General features: G+C 41.5%; 1 protein-coding gene across 1 annotated transcript in view; it reads right to left on the bottom strand.

The window, feature by feature from the left end:
* Positions 1 to 24,370, bottom strand: part of LOC116104465 (alpha-fetoprotein-like) — a 37,685-nt gene that overhangs the window by 11,492 nt on the left and 1,823 nt on the right. Inside the window, exons 2-12 of the mRNA XM_031390964.1 lie at positions 22,949 to 23,000; positions 22,621 to 22,762; positions 20,356 to 20,567; positions 17,018 to 17,150; positions 14,936 to 15,033; positions 13,552 to 13,681; positions 10,625 to 10,839; positions 8,906 to 9,038; positions 5,735 to 5,832; positions 3,258 to 3,396; positions 2,631 to 2,857 (exon numbers count right to left, since the gene is read on the bottom strand). Of these exons, the coding sequence (XP_031246824.1) occupies positions 2,631 to 2,857; positions 3,258 to 3,396; positions 5,735 to 5,832; positions 8,906 to 9,038; positions 10,625 to 10,839; positions 13,552 to 13,681; positions 14,936 to 15,033; positions 17,018 to 17,150; positions 20,356 to 20,567; positions 22,621 to 22,762; positions 22,949 to 23,000 (1,579 nt within the window). The remainder of the gene's footprint in view (positions 1 to 2,630; positions 2,858 to 3,257; positions 3,397 to 5,734; positions 5,833 to 8,905; positions 9,039 to 10,624; positions 10,840 to 13,551; positions 13,682 to 14,935; positions 15,034 to 17,017; positions 17,151 to 20,355; positions 20,568 to 22,620; positions 22,763 to 22,948; positions 23,001 to 24,370) is intronic.

The following is a 24,370-nucleotide window of genomic DNA, read 5'->3' as shown; positions in this document are numbered from 1 at the left end:
GAGGGAGGGAGGAGGAAGGGGGAGAGGAGGAGGAAAAAGAGGAGGAGGAGGGAGGCAAGAGGAGGAGGCTGCCATAAAGCTGGGTGGATCATGAGCACGTGGCCAAGAAGTGGACCCTGAAGAGGCTAATGAAGCAAAAATAACCTGGGAAAGACACAATCAGCAAGTGCTTTGGAAACACAGCTGGAAACTATCAATCTTGTGATAGAAAAATTAAATTATGTTGTAAAAATTATTTATTCCCAACCAGAGGTTTCTACCCAGCATTAGGCATTACAGACTTGGGATCAGAGGAGAACCAATATGTTATAGTAATTATTTAAATCCAGGTCCAAGGTTTCTACCCAGCCTCTATCATTTAATTTCCCAGATAAAAGACACACACAACCTTTATATTTATAATAAGCCTTAAACAACACAAGAGCTAGATATCTACCCTCTATGTTGTTAGAATCTACTTTTTTATCATTAACCCCGAGTTATTACTTACTATGTTTCATCTCGGCTGTTCTTAACTCCAATTGTGCAAGCCTACAGGGCCAGTTTCTTTACTCCTAACCCTTGGCAGCTTCTCCTTCCTCCTCCTACACTCTCTTCTGGTGGACCACAAACCTGCGAAGCCTAAACCTTGCCTATGTCTCTTCTGCCCAGCTATTAGCTGTTGGCATCTTTACTTACCAGTCAGAAATAACTTGGAAGCAGGATCACATAGCTGCATTTGTGTCTATGTGCAAACTCCAGATCTTGGGGGCTGTGCACTTAGCATTACAATACACAGCAAGATCAAAGCTCACCAGATTAGGAGTAATTTGCCCAGTAATTGTGCTAGAGCTGATTTTTAAAAATCCATAGGACTCTGCCTCGATTATTGGGGGATGGCAGGGTCATAGCAATAACTAATAATTTATTAAAATCCATACATATATGTATTAACATATATATGTTAAGAAAAGAATGTGTCGTTAACAACACAGAATTCCTTGAAGTACTTTTCACTGTAGTTTCAAATAGAACCACGATGAGAAGTGAAAAGAAAACAGATTTCTATTCAACAAAAGGACGAACTTTTTAATAATTAAACATTTCTACTGATCCAATCAGTGGCTGTAACTGAAAATATTTATAAAGAAATTATGCAGTGTGTTTTGGATTGGTTTCCTAAATTTGGTATTGGGAGGACTTAAAAATTCTCCTGTTTTCATGGTGCTTTGACTTTATGTCTTCACAGAAAATAACTTTGAAATGTTTATTTCCTATATTGTTAATATCTAGGGATATCTTATTTTCTTGTGTTATAGTATACAAAGCCTTATCTGGTGCATTTCAAGAGAAAAAAAGGGTTGTGGATGTAGCTTTCTTAGCAAGCATGAGGTCCAGAGTTTGATCACAATTGCTTCAGAAAACGAGCATTTGCCTGTAATCAGCACTGCAGAGGTAGAGAAAGATCGGTAGTTCAAGGTCACCCTTTGCTAGACAGTAAGTTGAGACAGGCCTGGACTGCATAGACCCTGCCTCATAAAAGAATAGAAATCACGGGTTTGAAGACTTGTGCTCATTGGTAATGCATTGCAATGCAGCTGTCACCCTCTACTATCATACAAACAATTAAACAAACAAAACAGTCTCAAACAATGCTCCTAATAGTAGCTGAAGACGCTGTCATTGGATATAACGCATTAAGAGGTAATATCCCCAGCTCTGATGGAGCACCTCAAAGACTCCCTCAACATACAAGGCCTGTACAATCCTATTAAGTTCTGATGTCTAAATTACTCATTTTAAATTTTCAACTAATTAATTTGTGTGAGTATGTGAGTGAGTGTGTGTGTGTCTGCTGTGCAGAAACACATGTACAGCAGTGTGTGTGTGGAGGTCAGAGGACAATGCTTTGGAGCCATATCTCCCTGCCCCTTGTGTGATCCAGAGATAAAACTTGTGCTTAAGCACCACAGAGTCATCTCACCAGGTCCTAAATGATTCTATTAAAAACTACCTAATTTTTACTCTTAAATTGTGTGTGTGTGTGTGTGTGTGTGTGTGTGTGTGTGTGTGTGTAAAATTAGGTGCACATGAGTACAGAAGAGGGCATCAGATCCCTTGTAGTTGTAATTACAGGTGTCTGTGACGGGACATCCATCGGACAGGAGTGCTGGGAACAAGGCCGAGCAAGTCCAGTGTATATGCCTAACTACTGAGCCCCATAACTGATTCTTAAGAAGAAGATGAAACTAGATTACTTAACTGCAAGATTTCTCTGACTTCCTTGCTTATTATTGTTACTTTCTCTTCTAGGAGAGCAACATTTCCAAACTTCTTTAATAATTTTTTTTTAATAGAGCACCCTCTTAGATGGATGTCTGGACTGCAACATTTTGGAAACATTGTATTAAAGTATTCTCTACCAATATTTTCTTATAAATTTGCTTCATTCTCTGATTCATAAACTGATCAAGCAGGGGTCACAACACAGTAGCTATACCAGATAATTTACTTAATAAAATGAATCCCACTTGATTTCCAACAGAACACTTAGGTGCCGTGCTCTTCTTCCAAGAGTTCTATCAGTAGCTGGCTTCCAGAGGTAGGAGCCACCTCCTGGCTAGCAAAAGCCAAAGTGAACGCGCGCTTACTTTTGCTTTTCAATTTGGAGTTCCTCTTCCTGAGTTCGACAAAAGTCCTCTTTAAGGCTGATGGCTTGGTCACAAGATAAAGGTAGAGAAATGTAAGTGCTATCCACTTGCAGGTCATCAAAGCATGGCTTTCTGAAGGCATAGGAGTCGTCGCAGCAGTGGCCCACTCCGGTATTGACAGGCGTCCCACCATGTCTTCTACACAGCTCTCCAAGAATCAGCTTAGCCTTTTCCGGAAGAGAATTAAATGAAGAGGGACAAGGTGATGATTATTGTCTTTTTGTCCCTGTGAACGATCACACTTAGGAACTAACACATTCACTTGGGAGATCCACCAGTGTTAGTCAAACATCCACAGCATCTTTGAAACTGCTTACCAACGTCAGTTTTGTCAATTTTAAAACTCCAGCAGTAGACCCTTATATAGGACCTGGAAGATGGGAACCTAAAGTTTGAGAGGGGACAGTCCTCTCTTGAGGCTGAGGAAAGACAGTTGGCATGAGATGCCTGGAAATATCCTCCTCTGAGAATTTTAAATTCTACTGGTAAGTCATATATATGCCCAAGAAATGAAGTTGATTCCCAGGGACCAGAGAGAGATGGCAGATGTGTTGTGAGTGTGATTACCTGGTCCTCCACACAAGCCGACTGCTGCTCATCCCTTAGTGGGCAACATCTCTGGGCAGCTGCTGCCATCTTCTTGGTGAATGCCACCAGCTCCTGGGCAGACAGCTGTGGGGCTTTCTTCGTATAAAGCACCGTGAGCCTAAAAGAGTAAGTTCTTATTCCTGGTAATAGGTACACACACAAACATCCATCTTGAGTTTCTCACGATATCCAACATTATCTCTAATGTAGAAAGAACCAGGCATTAGGCAAATCTCTTCTGCCTTGTCCTGATGGCTCAGTAACTGGTCACAATTGCCGTAGCATCCCATTCATGCCCTGCTCCAACCCAACCTTTCTTTACTGGACTTATCAGGGATACTGTCAAAGCTGAAATCAGACAGCTCCACTGGACAGAGCCTTGATAAAGCTCCTGAGGACCATTTGTCAGATGTGGAGTAAGAGCACAGTGACTGCAAGGTGCCTCCCCTGTTCTCCAGGGACTCACACCCCAGCGATCAGAGGTAGACAAGAATAGTGTGTGGACAGAGTGTTGCAGGTGCTGTGAGCTAGGGGTCAAGTCTCTTGCTGAAAATGTAGGAAGAAATTGACTCTGTCTTCATCTTTCTTAGTGAGTTCAAGTCAGAAACTCTTGTAATGATTTCAACTAAGTGCATACAGTATGTATTGAAAAACAGATCTAGTTTTTCACCCACTTTATGAGCCAGCAATGTCTTTTTCAGGGACGCAAGAATCCAGGGACATAAACAGCTCCCCTTTCTCTCAGCTTGGGGGGAGCTTACCTGCTCCCAGTTGCAAAACTACCTCCTTGCTTAAAGATATAAGAAGGGCTTTGGGGAAAAGGCAGGGTGGGAATGTGAGCTGTTGATCTCTAGAGACTCGGTTAACATCAATTAGGTTAACTGACAGGTAAAGCTAGGGTGAACTTTATTTGGCAAGTGAGACTGTTAGATCGAGGACTAGTAATTGTTCATAATGAGTTCACTAATTACTGTGCATCACGTGCTATGTCTGCCTAGCCGTGACCAGGGAGTGTGACTTCTTTCTGCTTTTGTGGTGGTGCACGTCACATTCTGGTTTAATGTTTATTCAATTTTTAAAAACTGGCCTATTTCAATACTACCTTGGCAAATTTAATTCAGAGTATAAAAGATGATGGTAGTGCCCATTTCAGGAGGCCTGTAAAGACATCCAGAGAAAGTCTTTAGAGTTGAGAAATGAATAAGCGGGGGTAAGGGCAGTGGTAGGTAGGATAGGAGGACTTGGAATGTCATTGACTCTGGAGTAATATTGTTTGTTTTTGTTTGTTTGGGATGGGGATTAGATATCAAAACCAGTTTTACATTGTTTTAAGGTGATGGATTCTTTGAGAAGAGTGCACAGGGGCTTCCAAGAGTCAGAGCAAAGCATCAAACTATTTTAAGGCCTTTCCGACTAAACAAGTAAAGGAAATCGGCCTGAATTGGAAAGGTAGTGGTGAAGGTGGAAGAGAGGAAGTGGTTTAAAGAGAAAGACCGTAGAGCCCCATGTTGAGGACCACAGACAACTAGACCTAATTGCTGCATTGCTAGCAGAAATGCATGTGGAAGAAGGAGGCAGTTGCTACAGCAGCTGGGTAGACAGCCGCCCTTAAGGGGATTAGCCAGCTATAGCAGTGTCGGCCTCTCTAGGAACTGGTTAGAAATCCAGGACATTCCTTAGACTTCCTGAATTGGAAACTCTGAGTTCAGGGCCTGGGTTCTAATGTCTTCTGGAAGGTTCTGTCATACTCCAATGTTTGAGAACCACAAATCTAATCCTTACAATGGGCATTAGCAACTACACACAAAATAAAAAGAAAGAAAGCACTTAGCTGAAATCCCTGCCTGAAAGAAACAGCACTCTGTGATCCATTATTTTGGACATTTAATTTAAACTCCATATTATGAGATGCTATGTCAAACTGAGCTTTCCTTTAATACTGTGCTTATAAATAGACCATTCTAGAAGACCCCCAGAGATTCCTAAAACCGCCTTTACTTTTGGATTATGCAGTCCTTGATAAATAGGATTAACCAGGCTCTTTCTAACCAGGGTGTTCACTTTCCCTTGACAAATGACTAAGCCATCCATCTAGCTCTTGGTGGTCAAAACACTAACCTTGCCTGAAAAACCAGACTGGAAAGTGGACCCTGGATGCTAATCTCAACAGGAGCTTTGATTCCAAGTCCCAGTCCCAAGGTAAATGGTCAGGTATGCAGGACATGGTGGCCCTGAAGAGCCAGCTTGCTTTGCTCCCTTACCTCAGGGGCGACTGAAAGATGGGCCTTGGGGGTAGGATGGAGGCTCCCAAAGTTACATAAATATCTGTTGAATCAGCACAGAGGGCTAGTCAATACTCAGTTAAAGAGTGGATGAAAACTCTGAGCCAATCTTAGCATCTAGGATTACCCAATAGTCTCTGATAAGGATGACTCTGGGGCCTCTGAGGAGCATACCTGTCCTGGAAGCTGCTACCGCCCAGCTTCTTGTGTAAGTCACAGTAAGTTTTAACACGGTCGCGGCTTTCAGATACCACTCTTTGGAACACCTCTTTCTAAAGGAAAAAAAAATAGATGCTGTAGTTAGTGTTTATCCAGGGTCACAGCAATATGCCTTGAGATAAGATTATGGTAGGATTTTTCCTAACCATTTAGTAAAAATATTTGCTCTATTTTTAATAAAATATTCAATAAAAATAACTACATTTGTTTTCTGTTGTTGGTTAGTTTCGTTTGTCTTGGTTTTTTGTTTGGTTCATTGGTTTTTGTGTTTTTAGTTAGTGGGTTTTTGAAAACACAAAGGAAAAAATCATGCTTTTCTGAAAGAGAAATCATCACATGCTTTGTAGGAAACAAACGGACTGGCAAGATTAAGAATTCATTTTATCATGATGTAAACTCATCTTTGGGCCTAAATGCCAAATTCTATAACCACAAGGCAAATCATTCATCAAGCCAGAAAGGGAAAAGGTATAGACCTATTCAGCTAGTGTGTGTGTGTGTGTGTGTGTGTGTGTGTGTGTGTGTGTGTGCATTCATTGGTTCATTTAGTAATTAGGCTTTTGATATTAGCAGCATGCACACATACACATAGGTACAAATATGCAGGTCTAGAGATAGTATGTGTGCTAAGGGGTCACAGTTTATTATAAATATATATCAGTCATGGTTATAAAACATGTCACAAAGTACACTGAGAGGAAGCAAATGGGATTTTCAGAGCTAAGGGTAAATCAAAGTGTTCTTCAACCATGAAATAGGCAGCAGTAGGAGGGCATTAGTAACCTTGCAGGCTTGGCTCTTAGACAGGAGCACACCTCTGTTAGCAAGCCAACACAGTGTACCTCATCCTAATAAGCAGTGTTTGTCACAGAGAAAATTCCCACAGATTTGCTAGCTGTTGACCTGGATTGTATTCTTATCCCTGTCTTCACTGCCAGTGTAACATGAGGCAAAGTTGCCTACCCTTCTGAACTGCGACCTTCTTACCCACAGAAGGCCTCTGGAGCTGCATATTGCCTGTTCTACCAGGCTACTGAGAGAGTCAACTGGGTGCTCTGGGAAGGCTGCCCCGCAAGCTCTGCCCTCCCATGCTTCTGTGTGCTGCCAGAGTTGTAGATCACTATAGAAGCTGTCTTAGGGCCGCTGTTGCTGTGATGAAACAACATGACCAAAGCAAATGGGGGAAGAAAGGGTTTATTTGGTCTTTGCTTCCACTATTCATCATCAGGGAAGGCAGGAGCTGATGCAGAGGTTACAGAGGGGTGCTGCTTACTGGCTTGCTCCCCTTGTCTTGCTCAGCCTGCTTTCTTATAGAACTCTGGACCAACAGTCCTCCGGTGGCTTTGCCCATAAGGGGCCTGGCCTTCATGTCAATTAGCCTAATCTCATTGAGACAGTTTCTCAACTGAGGTCCTCTCCTCTCTGATGACTCTAGCCTGTGTCAAGTTGACATAAAGTTGTCCAGCACAGAAGTCTCAAAATGTTATTTATTTTGAGGGGTCTGGAGAGATGACTCAGCGGTTACGAGGACCTCTTCCAGAGGTCCTGCGTTCAATTCCCAGCAACCATGCAGTGGCTCACAACCATCTGAAATGGGATGCCCTTTTCTGGTGTGTCTGAAAACAGCTACAGTGTACTCATACATGAAATAAACAAATATTTTTTTAAAAAATGTTATTTTGAGAAAGCACATGGTCGCATAGCCTTCTCTCTAGAGACAGAAATACCGTGGATGTGCTTGAACCCAGACAGCACATAGATTTTTCTCTTCATTCCTGCTTTGCTCTCCACTCTTGCCACAATCTTCGATGTGTAAGCCATCAATTTACAGTAAAGTCAGAACTACCTAGGCCCTAGTAATCCACAGATAACTACCAAATTTGAAGCTTGTGTGGACCCTGGCTGCTCCATAAAGATGCACACCAAGAGCGGCAGCTACCTGAAGTCAGGCAGATTGCTAGCCTGAAAGGGAGCCATCTTTCATACCACATGGCACCCAACCAGGCTGTAGCACCCTGCTCCGGTGTCAAGCCAACGTCTGCCTTCTCTTCAAATAGGATATGACAAGGGTCTCCAGAAGCAGCTCACAGTACAGACAAGTCTTTATGCTGCGGTCATCCCGCTTTGGGTTAGGGAGGAATCCTACTTCTCACCTAGTGCTCATAATTAACCAAAACATGGAAAACTCATTTTACAGAGGGAAGTACTTCTTTTTCTTTCTTTCTTTCTAAGATTTATTTATTTATTATGTATAGTGTTCTGCTTGCATGCCAGAAGAGGGCACCAGGTCTCATTATAGATGGTTATGAACCACCATGTGGTTGCTGGGAATTGAACTCAGGACCTCTGGAAGAGCAGTCAGTGCTCTTAACCCTTGAGCCATCTCTTCAGTCCCAAGGAAGTACTTCTAACAACACTAGAATGTTCACTGTTTGCAACCACTTGTGAGGAACGTGTTTTTAAAAGCCAGCCAACCTGCCGGGCGGTGGTGGCACATGCCTTTGATCCCAGCACTTGGGAGGCAGAGGCAGGTGGATTTCTGAGTTCGAGGGCAGCCTGGTCTACAGAGTGAGTTCCAGGACAGCCCGGGCTACACAGAGAAACCCTGTCTCGAAAAACCAAAAAAAAAAAAAAAAAAAAAAAAAAAAAAAAAAAAAAGCCAGCCAACCATTGGATTGAGCACAGGGTTCCAATGGAGGAGCTAGAGAAAGGATCCAAGGAGTTGAAGGGGTTTGCAGCCCCATAGGAGGATCAACAATATGAACTAACCAGTACCCCCAGAGCTCCCAGGGACTAAACCACCAACCAAAGAATACACATGGGGGGTCTCAAGGCTCCAGCTACTATGTAGCAGAGGATAGCCTTGTGGGACTTCAATGAGAGGATAGGTCCTTGGTCTTGTGAAGGCTCAATGCCCCAGTGTAGGAGAATACCAGGACAGGGAATCGGGACTGGGTGGATTAGGAGGGAGGATGGGATAAGGGGGTTTTCAAAGGGGAAATGAGGAAAGGGATAACATTTGAAGTGTAACTAAAGAAAATATCTAATAGAAGACTATCATTGAAATAAAAAACTATATATACTATTTCCTAACCAACAAAAAAAGTAGGTAAGAAAGGAATTCACCCCAGGCTGGTGGCATTCCAAGGGGTTTGCTAACTTGCAACATTTCTCCAGTACATATTTATATGTTTCAAAGACTCTTAAGATCACAGGAACTGCCAATTCCAGGTGTCTTCTTGAGTATTCATAAAGAAACCTGTATCACATAAGACACATGAGAAGACGAAAGTTAGAACTCAGAGGCCTCGAGTTTATGGTTTATGTTTTGTGTGTTTTCTTGTATTCAAAAAGCCATGAAGGCCATGAAGTTGAAGTGACCCCCATTTAGAAACCTTGGGAAGCTGCCAGAGGCTTCATTATAGTCCATTGAGATAAGAAAACCAAATCCGTAAGAGCACATGATTTTCCAAGGCCATGTGCTATGGGATAGCAGATTCAGAATTTGAACCTAAAACACATTGTCTGACTAGAAGCTTCTGGCTCAGGCTCTGGAAACGTCCATGTGAGATCAATTTCAAGTATTTGTATGGAAAGATGGATTTTTCCAATTATCTTTGGGACTAAATTCTTTTCTTTAACAAACAAACAAAATGTCCTATGAATGTCCTTTTGAGGAGTTAAATCACCATCTCCCCTGCCCCCTTTCAAATACACCATTAAGTGTGAGTAGTATAGTCATAATCTATACACTCATCTGGCTCACCAAAAGAATTAATGTGGGGGATGCAGAGATGGCCCAGTGGTTAGGAGCACACCCTGCTCTTCCAGAGGACCAGAATTTAGTTCTCATCTCACACATTCAGGAGCACACAATGGCTTGTAACTCCGGGTCCAAGGAACCTGGCACTGCTAGCCTTAGTATGGACAGAAACACACATACACACAATTAATAATAATAACAATAATAATAATAATAATAATAATAATAATAATAATAATAACTTTTTAGAAAGAATTCTGGAATGTTTTCAAAACACTAGATGAAGGTGAAACCTTTGAGTGTCCTCACAGGCTTCCTCAGTTTACAGCTGGAACACACTGCCTGGGAGATCAAGTTGCTGCACAACCAGATTGGACAGGTACCCACAACACTAGGTTTCATATGCCTTATACTACTGGATCTAGTCAGCATAAGTCTACTGACTTTTCAGTACCAAATACAAGTTTAGGAATTTATATGGGTGGGTTCAGATTGTAGTATTCAATTTTATTAGCTAGGATCAGACATAATTTGTAAAATATAAGTGAAGTCTTTTAACTTTGAGGAAAACTTAGTTCTCTGGAAGCAATTTAATTACACAATGTTATTGCCTTAATATTATGTACTGAAATCACTTTGCTTTGATACACAAACTTACATCCACTTCTGAATAGAGACCAATGATGCTAAATGTCACAACTTATCAATGCTTAAATGTTATGTCTGTTTGATAGTGTATATTAAATTAATTAGAATACAAGTGCTAGCTAAGAATACCAGTCTGATCCTCTTATTTATCTCTAACTCCCTCATCCCAAGTCTGTAACACTTAACACCATGCTCTTTCTGAAAAAGTCTTTGCACTCCTTGTCAACATTTGAGAATAAAATGGGACCCTGTAGCTTCCCTTTCCCATACTGTTCCCAAGCACCTGAACCCATGGTCCCACAAGGCATCCTGAGTGGCCCTGAACAACTTCAGTCTCCTCTTGGCCAGACTGTTCACCACAGGCATCGTTTACATTCAAATTTGCAACATCTCCCAAAGGAAGCCATAAGTTACGAGAGGGAAAGTTGCCTTACCCCTGTAGAAAGTTATCCTGGTTGTCGCTGAATTGTTCGCACACAGACTGGTCTTCTGTAAACCTTGTGAGCGGTAGGGGTGAAAGGTCGGGTTGGTTGTCATTTTCTGAGTTGATGATGCATTCCCCCAGGAATGGTTCTGGCAGTCCACAACACTCGGCGAACTTGCTGGATAAGATGGCCTGGTTAGTGCAGGTGTAGTTCATAAGCTGGCGCTGGCGACAGGAAGGCAAGTCATTCTTTGATTACTTTATCCTCAACTTAGTTTGCTGTCACTAGACTAGCAGAAGAACACTTGATAACACACACACACACACACACACACACACACACACACACACACACAGCTTTACCAGAGGCAAACTGAATATCCCAAAGAGACATTCATAATTAACTCCTTTTGGAAAGAAATACATGTCTATTTGACCTTACATAGTGCATAAACTCAGCAAGTTGGGCCAAGAATTTGTTTTGGAGAAGACCAATAAATAAAACATCACTCTTTTTCAGAGCCAATTAATTAAAAAGAAGATCAAATACATATGAAAAAGAACATACAATTACATAATTGATGGTGTTTTTATTCCAAGCGATAGCATCATCTACAGCTCTATTTCCCTTCATGAGAACATGATAAGTGAGATGTTTTGAGGAAGATACCCATTTAACATTCGACAAAGTGAACAGTTGATTCCCAGTCTAAACACTGAATTGGTGCATACTGAATCAATGACATGCCAGAAAAAATGCAGGGCTCTCCTGAGCCTCTGGCCACACCATTAACCAATCAACTAATCAAACAAGAATAGCCTTGCTTAGTACACCTCTCCTGGTGAAGGGCTGTTGCTTTCTCAATGTTGAACTCATAGCCAATAGCAAGACAGCACCGTATGGGCAGAAACTATCTAATCCGCACATCCTCTGTGCAAGACGCGTGCCATCTTGAGGCAGCATTACATTGCTGTATCTGGTACAGCCTTGAGCATCAAAATTACCAACAAAAAAGGTTGCCATTAAGTAAGAAAAAGAATATTAGCTTACAGTGTGAGAGCTGAAACCAATCCAGAGCAGAGCCTTGGTGGACCTCACAGGGCTGGCTATATTACATGTATCAAGCAGCTCAAATTTTCGGCTGCTCTGAGCATGTGTTAGTCCGGGGAACAACATTGGAAGTGCTGGGAATATTGGGTTTGCATCTGGAAAAGCAGATGAGTTTAGAACTACAGAATCCAGGAACAATGAGGATTTGCTGGAAAAACGTTAAGACTGGCAGATGTGGAATGGAAAAGCATTCTGTATTTTCTGTCTCCACCTCAACCTGAAGTTTAATGAACAAGCAAATACCTCAAATAACACATAGCCTCCGTCCTATTTGAAAATGTCAAAGGGACTGGAGAGATGCTGAAGAGCACTGGCTCCTCCTCTACAGGCCCAGGATTCGATTCTCAGCACCCACTTGGCAGCTAGCAATCATCTGTAACTCCAGTTCTGACCCTCCTCTGGCCCTCTTGGGTGAGGTCCATACACCATACATAGACACATACAGGAAATACACCCATACGCATATAAAATAAAGATAAATTGATTTTTTTAGATGTTAGAAATTTTAAAAGGAAAAAATAAAATTCATTTTCAGAAATTAGCATAAACAAATATCCAAACTATATATATATATATACATATAAAACAGTTATAACTTAAATGAGAAAATTAGAGTATAAACACATAAATATCACAGCACAAGCTCCAAAATACATCAACGCTAGATTCACAGAAGTGTTTAAAATGTAAAAAATATTTTTTCACTGTACCTTCTGGTTGAGTGCGTAGTGTGGTGTGTGTGTGTGTGTGTGTGTGTGTGTGTGTGTGTGTGTGTACATGTATTTGAGTGAGTGAGAATGTGTGAGTGCCAGTGCATGAGTGCCACAATGCACAGATGGAGGTCAGATGCCAACCTCGACTGTCTGTTCTAGCCTTCCATCTTGTTTGGAGCAGTTTCTCTGGTTGCTAACCACCATATTAGCTGGACTAACTGACCTGAGAGATTTTGAGCAGTCTCCTGCCTCTGTGGCCCCCTTTTCACTGTGGACATACTATGATTACAGATGTATACTACCACATCCAGCTTCTCATGAGTTCTGCCGATCAGAATACCAGTCCTAATACTTGTGACAAGTACTTTCATTTATAAGACCCATAGGTGAAAGTTGCAGAGATGGCTGTAAGAGCACTGACTGCTCTTCCAGAGGTCCTGAGTTCAATTCCCAACAACCACATGGTGGCTCACAACCATATGTAGTGGGGTCCAATGTCCTCTTCTGGTGTGTCTGAAGAGAGCGACAGAGAATTCATAGACATAAAATAAATAAATCTTAAAAAAAAATGATCCATCGGTGACCAAGGCAAAAGATAGAAATCAAATGATCCTGCAAAGATACCATATTGTACTGTTCATATCAATGTTCCAAGTGAGAACAGAAGAGCAACAGCTCCCTAGAGCAGAATGGAAGCCCCTCAGACATATAAACACTGGCTTTGGCAAGCCACTAACCTATTTCCGCTACAATCTGGATACTTTAAGTTTGTTTGTGACAGCAAGACAATTAAATTTGCTAAGTGCAGGTTGTGCTAGCATTCCTGCTGCTGTCCGGCCCCCAGCAGTACTGAGCACTGACTGGGCATAGGTGCTGTTCGTGTGTGAAGGGCTCTCTGACATTTTGTTTTGTCTGTCTCCTGACAGAAAGAAGCAATCATCAATTCTCTAGTTTCATTATTTACAAGTGTATCATTGCTTAGGAACTTCAATCCTTTTAAAGGTTAATATGAGAGAGGATGGTAGCAATCAGAATATGTTGTATGTGTGTGAATTTGTCAAAGAACAAACTTAATTAATTAAAATAATTATAAAGAGAGATAAGATGTCTTACCCTGTCCAGGGCACATGCTAATGTATTTCCTTCACAACAGGTCTCATGTAGATTTTTAACAGCCATGGTCAATTTGGCAATTTCAGAAAAATTAGCTTTAGGTTGCTTTTTAGTGAGTAGAGTCAACTCTCTGTAAAGAAAATTAAGTATATTGAAACATTATTTTTTTAGAATGAGTACATCTGTCTGGTTTTTTGGGTTTGGTTTTTTGGTTTTTTTAAGACTTATTTATTTTTTATATGTAAGTACACTATAGCTGCCTTCAGGAATCCCAAAGAGGACATTAGATCTCATTATGGATAGTTGTGAGCCACCATGTGGTTGCTGGAATTTGAACTCAGGATCTACAGAAGAGCAGTCAGTGTTCTTACCTGCTGAGCCATTTCTCCAGCCCTAGCATTCTGTTTTTAGTAATTATTTTCTTTTTGAGATTGTAATATAATTAAAAACATTTTCTCCTTCCCTTTCTTCCATATTTTGAATTTCCATGTTAAGGAACCAAAAATGTCTAAATAAATTAGCAAGTATTAGGAAGTATTTTCTACTTTTATTTATATGGATATAGAGGTGTCTGTGTGCCTGTGTATAAAAATGTGCATGTGTGAGTGTAAGTACTCAAGGAGTCCAAAAGGGGGCAGCAGTTCCCCCAGAGCTGAGTTACGGGCAATTGTTGGCCATTCAAAGTGGCTACTGGGAACCTAACTTGGGTCCTCTGCAAGAGCAATAAATATTATATCTCTCCAGCCCTAAGTCTCTGGATCTTAGTGCCAAAAGTCTATCATGCACTGAGGGATTTGTACAGATGAGATAAACTCAGAGGAGATCCTGCAGGCAGTTGAGAACTATGTGGTTTCATACCCCACTCTTGTGCCATGTTTGAACAGATGAGAAGCATAGATAAAGAGAAGGTGTTGTGGTTTGAATATGCTTGGCCCAGGGAATGGCACTATTAGGAGGTGTAGCCTTGTTGAAGTAGGTGTGGCTTTGTTGGAGTAGGTATGGCCTTGTTGGAGTAGGAATATCACTGTGGGGTGGTCTTTGAAACCTTCCTCCTAGCCACATGGGAGCCAGTCTGTTCCTGGCTTCCTTTGGATGAAGATGTAGAACTCTCAGCTCCTCTAGTGCCATGCCTGCTTGGCTGCTGCCATGCTTCCTGCCACGATGATAATGGACTGAACCTCTAAACCTGCACAATAGCCCTAATTAAATGTCCTTTATAAGAGTTGCCTAGGTCATGGTGTCTCTTCATAGCAATAGAAACTCAAACTAGGACAGAAGGGTTCCAGGCTTATGTTGACAGTGTTAAAATGACTTTTCAAAGTAGTTTAGCCAAAACAGATGACATAGCAGCAGTACAGCACATAGATCCATGCAGGAAACTTACACCGCACTTGCCACTTTCTCATTGAATTTTGTGCCAATTTCACATAAGTGATGATGTCTCACAGATATTCCTCTAATATATTTTCTGATGGGTTCTAGCTGCAAATGGAAAACAACACATTAAAGAAATGTGTTAGTAATGGATAATGTTAACAACATCATTAGGGAAAGGTAGAAAATTAAAAATTATCGATGTCCACAACATTTGAAAGTCTTCAACCTACTGACTTAAGAGGGGATAACTGTAAAGAAATAACATGACAAGGTTTTTGCAACAATAACACCTCACTCTCCCCAGAGATCATTTTGTCTCAAGGCTTCTTCATAAAGTAATGTCTGGAGAGCAACCACAGAGACTCAAAACTGCCCTACAGCTGTACTTTCTTTGATCCAAGTCATTAACCATTTCATCCTGGGCGTGTCTCAGACTGCTCAGCTGAAATAAATGCCTCCATTCTGCCATGCGTGTTTACTTCTTTACCTCCAAATGCTTGTTTTCTTTAAGCCTAGATTTCTACTTTAAGTATGGTATACAAGTCACAATGGTTTCTTCACATTCGGGTTGTGATATTCAGTGTTGCTTAGATGTCTGTTCTAAAGTGGCTCTTGTTTGGTCCTTGGAGAAAATTACCTAATCAATTATACCGTATATTAATTGTACCAGTGATCAGAGTATAATGAAGCCTCAGGGACCCTCATGAAAATGAGCAAACATATTTTGTATTTTATTTTGAAATGCTAGACAATGAGACAGGCATACGTGTATAACCATTGGCTTTCAGGCTTTAATTAAAGTGAAAGCAAGAGGAAAGAAAAATGAGCACCCACTTAGGAACTGAGAATCAGCTTCCAAAGGAACCAGAATCCACCAGGATAATAATGGGGGGTCAGAAATATAAACAGATAGCTTTAATGAAAAACAATGCAATCATGGAGTTCTTGGACTATGGCAGAATCTCTTCAGATACCCTATTTTTTTAATACACAAGGAGAAACTAGGTAGGAGAAAGAGATAAAGTTCTATGAATTTTAGAGGACATGAGCTGGTTTCTGACTCAGAACAATAAAGACATCAAGATAAAATCAGCCATACTTAGCCTTGAGTAATTCACCATAATGATTATCAAATTACCATTAGTTTTCAGTATGGCATGTAGAAAATCTGTCTGGTGGGCCCTCATAACATAGCTCTGTTAGTGTTTTGAATTTTTCTATTTAGAAAATTTAATGAGCACATCACACACACACACACACACACACACACACACACACACACACACACACACATCCTTTTATCTTAAAATGAACCACTGGTTTGCATCTATCCAATGATAGTCAAAAGGCTAAAATATCTCCTGTCCCGTGTTTTTCTGAGAAGGGACTGATCATGGTTCCCAGCAAGAAGTAAATTCTACTCACAGGCCCTCTCCAACTGGTGAGGTCTTATAGTGTTTTAAACAGGAGAACCCGGTAGAAATGACTTCAGAGGCTAGATTACAAATGGCTATACAGCCTCATCTTTGTCTACTAGAAGATTCTTTCCTGAAGCCTTTAGCTATATGTAAGCAATCCAGTTGCCCTCTGGTCATCATGCTGTTAAACAGCCCAGAGGAGCCCAAGCAAGAATACTGCACGCACACACTTGAGACTGTAGACTAGGCAGAGATGGTGTACTAATGCCCAGGACTCCAGCTCCTCCTGAATCCCAGATCCAGATGTTATCTGATTACAATTACATGAAAGTTTATGAGCCAGAAAACCCCAGGTGAGTTACTTCCGGAGTTCCTGATTCACAGACACTAATGGTAATAAAATAATTATCATTGCTTTACATCTCTGAATTTCATGTTGTTTGGTTACATAGCGACTGTGCCTGGAATGCTTAAATGTTTATTTTCAAAACTGTGCTGCTTCTGACATTGCAAGACTATATACCTTTATTTTTAAAAATGGACTCTATTTTTGGTCCAGAGAAGAGCTTTAGATCCTGCATCTGGCACGCTGTGAGGTCACGTTATGCTGTTTCTCTACAATCCACAATTTCCATCACAAAGCCCTAACAACTGAGCTATGTATACAATACCTTTGTCCACAAGCACTCTGTTTTATTCTCTTCTTGACAACATAATTGAACAGCTGTTTCATAGCAAGCAGACATGGTCAAGATAGTGGGTCCATATAAGAATGGGTGTCTTCTAGACATTTCATAGCTGAACCTGTAATTTGACAATTGCAAAGTTGTGAGCTTTGCCATTGAGGCCCATATGCCAATGTCATTTCAAACACACAGCATTTGTTCATTCTGCATCTGTCTGAAACTTCCAGAAATCCCAGTGATTGAGATTTGGCAGAACTTTGCTAAACCATCAGATGTTAACTATGAACAAGTCATCAGGATCATTCTCCAGGTGCCCATAAATTGTCTGTGTCAGGTGGGCTGAACATATTGAGAAATTAGATCTCTCCACTTCCTTAGAGAGACAGGCAGGTAGGAAGTTCAAGAGTCTAAGCTGCACTGATAATCAGGATTGTTCTTGTGGGTCAGGAATTGACTTTACAAGTATAGATGGTGGTGAGAAGTCTCACCAGGTCATATAGAAGTTCTTTCTAGGCTATCACAGTCAACACCATTGTCGTGTGTCCTGACATTCAGTATGTTTGCTTGTTACTAAATTCTCCGAACTTACGCTTCCTTATACTTGCCTATGGGACATGTTTAAAAACGGACTCATGTACAGGATAAGTATGTACTCAGCACAAGTGGGCACTGTAGACCAAAACTTGTATGTCCGCACAAATCTATGTCCTTCTGCTGTGTACTTAGGAACACCACTTTCCCAGCCTCTGTAGTGAAGTTGGCCGCTTTGACCAAATAAAAGATGAATGGGCGTGCTATGCCTTGCATCTAGGCTTGTCCATTTATTTCCTTTCAAAACTCTCAATTCTCTTTTCTTTTATAAACACAAATTCCAGATTCTGCAACCCAACGCAAAGGCATCTGAGATCCAGTTAGTCATTAGATAAGAATTGTCAGGATTTGAGCTGAGCTGGAAAAAAAAAAATACTGAGCTGCCAGATGCCAAAGTAGCCAAGTATGGCTGGAAGCCAAGATGAAAGTCACAGTTGCACTGTAGTTAAATATTTACGAGGGCCATGAAGGGAAGCGCTAACAGAAAAATGTCAGGTCTTCTAATCGGGCCAGTTAAGGGTCAGAGGAATCAACCTAGGGTTTAACAAGATGCCTCCGTGGTAAAGATGCTAGTTTAACAAGATGGCTCAGTGGTAAAGATGCTAGCTGGTGACCAGTTTGACAGCTGAATCACATGTCAAGGGAAGAGGAGAGAAACGGTCCCACAAACACACACATACACCACACACACCACACACGTTTGGACACAGTAATTTTTATTCAAAAAGGAATTACCATAGATATGAAATCATCCCAGTCCTGAGGGAGCCCTGAGGAAAAGCCCCTGATTCATGGACCCTGGAACAAGGGCGGAGAGCTAATGAGACTGGGAACAAGAAGGCCTCTGCTAACGTCCTAACAAGCAGGCCTCCAAAAGCAGGCACTTCTTCAGAGAGTACAGCTTAGCTGGGGAGCTCAATGTCCACCCAAGTCCCTGACAGTGCCCTTCGGTATACTGCTTGTGTCCTTCATCTGCTGTGGAGATGCTTTGGGGGTTCCTGAAGCCTGTAGTGAGCCACAGCATGCGTAGCACTTTAGTATACGAGTAGCTATTCTCCTGCTTTGCCCTTAATGTCAGGCACTTTGGAACTTGTGTGACACGCGGTGCGGTCCCTTAATCTTTTCCAACTGAGCATCTGAGGGCACATGCTCCTTTCATGAAGATTCAGAAACCTCCTAGGTCACTCCTGCCCCTGTAAGTGTGAGCTAAACAGGTTTGGGTTGTTCAGCTCCACATTGTCTAGTCTCCTCAATTATCCCTGAATTAGACTAACGTGCATAAAATCCATGATCAGATTACCACCCGGCTCCCAGACTGGAGACCCAGCAATGGGATCTCTGCCTTCGTCTTCATGTCGGTGTCTGACTGAGTAATGTGGATGCAGCCCCATTCCCTGAGAGCCACAGTCTAGTATTCCCCTTCTCAGTTCCTGGCTCTAAACCCTAACTGCTTGTTAGCACCTGACTCTCAACAGATGCAGCTCCATGCTAATTAGGGTCCAGACTAGGATCCTGATAATGCCATACTGCTCACACTCACCCCAGGATTACACGGTATGTGTTTTACCTGAAAATTCACCTCTGTTTAATCTACAGTTATTACAGTTAATCTCAAATGACAGAACGTATATCACACCTCTCATGAGCTCTGTCTGCTATCTACGGATGCATCTCACTAGGACTGGGGCTTGTTACTGGCCTCTATCCCCAGTGCTCTCTGCTTTTTATGGTTTTCCTAGGTTAGCATAGTCAACTGGATCCTTTGTTACACATGAAGAGATACATATGGCGCCTTCTGAATCCCCTCATATCCAAGCTCTAAAGCAATCTCGATTCTTATGCTTCCAAAGAACTCACATGGTGACACTGGAACAATAATTCATCAGACATGGTTATGTCAGCAGGTAAAGATACAGAAGCACAAGGATACAGAAACACAAGCATCCTTCCACAGGACAGGAGGACTAAGCCAAGCAGCACAGCCAAAGGACAGCCCTGGAATCTGAATTGACATCTTAGTCCACCATTTCTCCTCCCTTGGGTCACCCCTGTGGTGGCCTGGGATGACCTTTTTCCTGGAGCAGGTAACAGTCTGCTTAGAAGCCATTCTTACTTTTACTTCCAATTTAAACCTTACATAATCTGATGCTTTAGATACAAAACAGGTACAAAGTGCATCTATCCACAGTGCTGGGATATTCACAAGGGGTAAGGACAGGGGCCTTCCTTGCTTACTTCCTCACAGGGGATAGGTGGGCTTCGTGTGAGCAGCAGGAGCCTGCCTAGAGCAGCTTTGCCAATTTCCCAGAGCCTTGTCTGTCCTCTTCTTTGGTCAGGTTGGCTGTTTGGTATGCAGCCACAGGCCCTCTGTTTTACTTCTCTAGGAGTTACAATGCTGTTTTAACCTCAGCATTTGTTGACCACTAACATTGTTTCTCACTACAACACTGAATATTGTTTTCTACTGCTCCTTCTAATCAAAGAGGCAAGCCCTTTACAGGGCCTAGTCATTTCTAATCATGAACAACAGACACTTCCAGGCCTTATTTATCCAATAGGATATCAATTGGCATCCTCTTTAGAAGAAAAAAAAAAAAAAGAATCATAGCTCGTTTCCATTTTAATTCCATATAATAAAACATTACTTTCAGAGAATTTTATATGCAAAAGGTCTGTCTTAAAAATGGGAAAATATTCTTTGTAAAAGACCATGGCAAAGAGAAGTGGCTTACCTTGCCTTCAGGGACATATTCTTCTCCTCATCTGTCTCACAGGTCAGTTCAGGCCTTAGAAGCAGGGGTATATCATGGCTGTCTGCATCATCTTTCTTGTAGGACAGGAAGCACCCCAGTCTTGCTGCATTTTTCATCTTACAACACTCAGTGAACACATGATTATCCACCAGTCCTTGGTTGTTGCAAATATGTGTGAGGAAGGTAGCCATCTATTGGAGGGAAGAGGAATATGCAGGGACATTCCTTATCACGGGAGAGCTAAACTGGACTCATTATGCTGAGCTTTGGATCTAATAATCTCTGGACACAGAGACTTCAATTTTATTTGTTTATTCCATGTGTACATGCCCATTTTAAATTAATTTTTTGTTTTAGTCTGTGTACATGTGTGTATATCTGTGTGCATACATGTAATTGTATGCACAAGTATGTGCACATGCATGTGCACAGGCAGAGGCCAATGTTGAGTATCTTTCTAAATCACTGTCCCTCTTAGTTCTAAGACAAGGTCTTTCACTGAACCTGCAACTACAATTGTACTGACTGATGAGCAAGCTCTGGGATCTACCTGTCACTGGTTATGGAAATGCACGGCTGTGCCTGGCTTGGCATAGCTACTAGGACCCGCACTTAGCTCTTCATTCATGTACAAGTATTTCACAGACTGAACTACATGTCAGGCCCCAGGCATAAATTTTAAGTACAAACCTTTTAGATACTCTTTAAAAATAATCCATTTACCCATTGTGTATGGTGAGCATGTGTGCAGAGGAGCAGGTATACAGGGCAGAGGACCACTTGAGGTGGGCGATCTTCTCCTTCCACTGTACAGGTTCCAGGCATCAAACTCAGGCTGTCAGGCTTAGAAGCAAGGGCCTTTACTAAGCCATCTTTCCAGCCCCTCTTGGGTCTTAAAATCTAAATTCACACCTCCTCGTTGTCGACCACAGAGAGTTTACCATTTTCCCTTTCCTATGACATTGCTTGATTCACAAGAGATCGCAAGGCTTTTGAAAAGTAACTAGATATTGTTCAGAGTAACCAGGGCAGCAGGATTTTTCTAAGGAGAACTATCCACCAAAAAAGAAAACAAAAGAAAGAAAAAGAAAAGCTGCTAATTTGGTTTATTTCTGACTCTTTTTTAATTTGGTTTCCATGGGAACATATTTTAAGAACTGAACTTTGAGTCAGTGTGTGCTTGTTGTCAGTTTTACAGCTGGAAATGTAATAATTTCCATGTTTTCAAATGTTTTTAGGTGGCAGTCAACGTGTGGCGTTTGGTAAACCTCAGCTGGCAAGTGTGCTTCATATTTGAGAAATAAATACAGAAAAAAAGTCATCTTTTGAAATGGAAATAAAAAAGAGATTGTTCTATAAACTAATATAGCCACTGGCAGAACCATCATTTAAAATATGGACTGGTGACATCCCTTCCATTATTCAAAATCTAGCACATGATACACACAGACATTATTAGCCCAAGAGATGAGCAGGAAACTCCACAAATAAAGAAGGAAGGCTACTCCTCATGTATATGTTACATTATTTAGCATGAAAATAACTGATCGTGAAACTCTGTATTCTAAGAGAATGATAGTGTTAACCAAGAATTTCCCAGGAAGGGGTATGAGATGGCCCAATGGCTGAAGGCACTCGCTGCCAAGCCTGACCACCTAAATTCAATCCCTGGGAACCACACAGTCAAAGGAGAAAATTAATTTCCACAAGTTGCCCTCTGAGATACACACACAGTTTAAAAACTAAAAATATTTCTACTGAAATTGCTGATCACAAAACATATAGAGTTTTATAATAAAACGATAATAAATACCCCTAATATTCTAGTGACTGAGAAAGGGACGTGTAAAAATATTTGTTTCTTTTTCAAATTCTTAAAGAAATTCTTTTTAATTAATTGAAATTTCAATTCAATCTCTTTGCGTGAGGATGTCAGACACCAGTGTGTGGTGACTCAGGCAGAGAGATCAATACAAATAAGCTCATTGCTCTGCAGAGCTGTGATTCATTGATTCATTCTCTCGAGTGCTTGGCCCTCAGAACCTGGGCTCCCAGAGAGAATTTGGTTAAATATGGATTTAGATGCCTACAGAGATTATATCTGGCTTGTGATTCATATGCATACTCTTGCTTTGCAATGGCCTGCCTAATTATTCAAGCAGTCCTGTTTTAGCACTATCTTCTGGGTCCTGTCTAGTTCAGACAGGAGAATAAAGCAACCCACAAAACACACGATCCACCTACCAGTTGGTGAGCACACTCTGAGAGTGACTCATGTGATGTGAGATGCTTACACTTTTCAGCAAGATTCAGCAGCTCTTGAGCTATGGTTTGGACTTTGTCATAAGCTGCATCCTGAAGAAACTGAGCCACCATAATGCTGACACTGAAATGTAAGATGTGTGTGCTGAGCATGCAACGACGTTGCCCCATCCTTTCATTGTTGTATCATCATCACCACCACCACCACCACCATCACCACCATCACCATCACCCCCATCATCACCCTATTCTTCCCAAAATGTTTTCCTTTCAAATTAAACAAACAAAGAATACAGATAACCAAACTCACCTGACTCCTAAGTTCTCCTCCAGGTGATCCTGCCCACTAACATGCTGCCTGGCTGGGAAAAAGGTTTTGTTTAGCTCGATGATTTCTATGCTTTTGTTTTGTTTTGTTTTGTTGAGACAGGGTTTCTCTGTTTAGCCCTGGCTGTTGTGGAACTCACTCTGTAGACCAGGCTGGCCTTAAACCTAGAAATCCGCCTGCCTCTACCTCCCAAATGCTGGGATTAAAGGCATGCTCCACCAACTGCCCAGCGATTTCTATGCTTTTATGCCCCTGACATGCAGGTGTTGAAATCCTAACCTCAGGTAGGAACCTGTAATGGTCATAAGGGTGAAGCCCTCATCCATGGGATTAGTGTCCTTATGAAAGAGGGTGATGGGAGCCCACTCATCTTTTCTACCACATGCAAGCATAGCAAAAAGTCATCAGACGAATGATGTAGCAGACGAATGCATCAAGTACAAGAACCTTTGCCAGATACCGAATCTGCCGGCAACTTGGTCTTGAACTTTCCAGCCTCAGACACCACAAGAACTAAACCTCTGATGTTTATAATCCTCCCACCTCGCAGAATTTTGGCACAACAGTTCAGATAGACCAGTTCAGATAGACATTTGCATAATGGGAAATTTTCCAGCTTGAAAGCCCCCTTTAAATTCTATAATCTACACATATTCAATCACAGATTTCCAGATTTATTCTCATTAGCTGTAATGATAGGAAGAATTTTATGGCATGTATCTTCTTCTGAGTTTAAACTGCTTCCTGTGAATGATTTCTTTAATATTGGGATATCGCTGAACTCTATCACTGCTTAGAAGTACACTGCATGTAGTTAAATTCAAAGTTCTGAATTTAAACGGCTCACTCAGTAAAATTCTTGCCATTTATACACAAATACTGGAGTTCAACCATCAAAACATACTTTAAAAAGACCTGGGCATGGCTTGGAATCCTGGTGCTGATGAGGTAAGCAGGTCCCTGGGGCTCACAAGCTCTGGTCTACCCTACAAGACAACCTCAAAGCCAATCAAAGCCCAAAGGAAACAAGAGGACATCTAGACATTTAACAGGAGAAGGGGCTCATGAGGCCTTAGCCCAAGATAAAGAACTAGGCAGCTAGGGAAAGCTAAGAGCAGGAGAAATGGTCTTCCCCATAGAAGAGCACACCAACTGGTTATCCAGTACCAAATGGTCAGTCCTGAAAACACATACATGCACGTAAATACAAATAACATTATGTTGGCTGAGCAGTACACACACACACACACACACACACACACACATACACACACATACACACACACATACACACATACACACACACATATACACACACCCATACACACACATATACACACATACACACACACATATACACACACACATACACACACACACATATACACACACATACACACACAT

Source organism: Mastomys coucha, unplaced genomic scaffold (genome assembly GCF_008632895.1).
Source record: "Mastomys coucha isolate ucsf_1 unplaced genomic scaffold, UCSF_Mcou_1 pScaffold22, whole genome shotgun sequence".
Lineage (NCBI taxonomy): Eukaryota > Metazoa > Chordata > Mammalia > Rodentia > Muridae > Mastomys > Mastomys coucha.
This window is presented reverse-complemented; position numbering and strand designations above follow the sequence as displayed.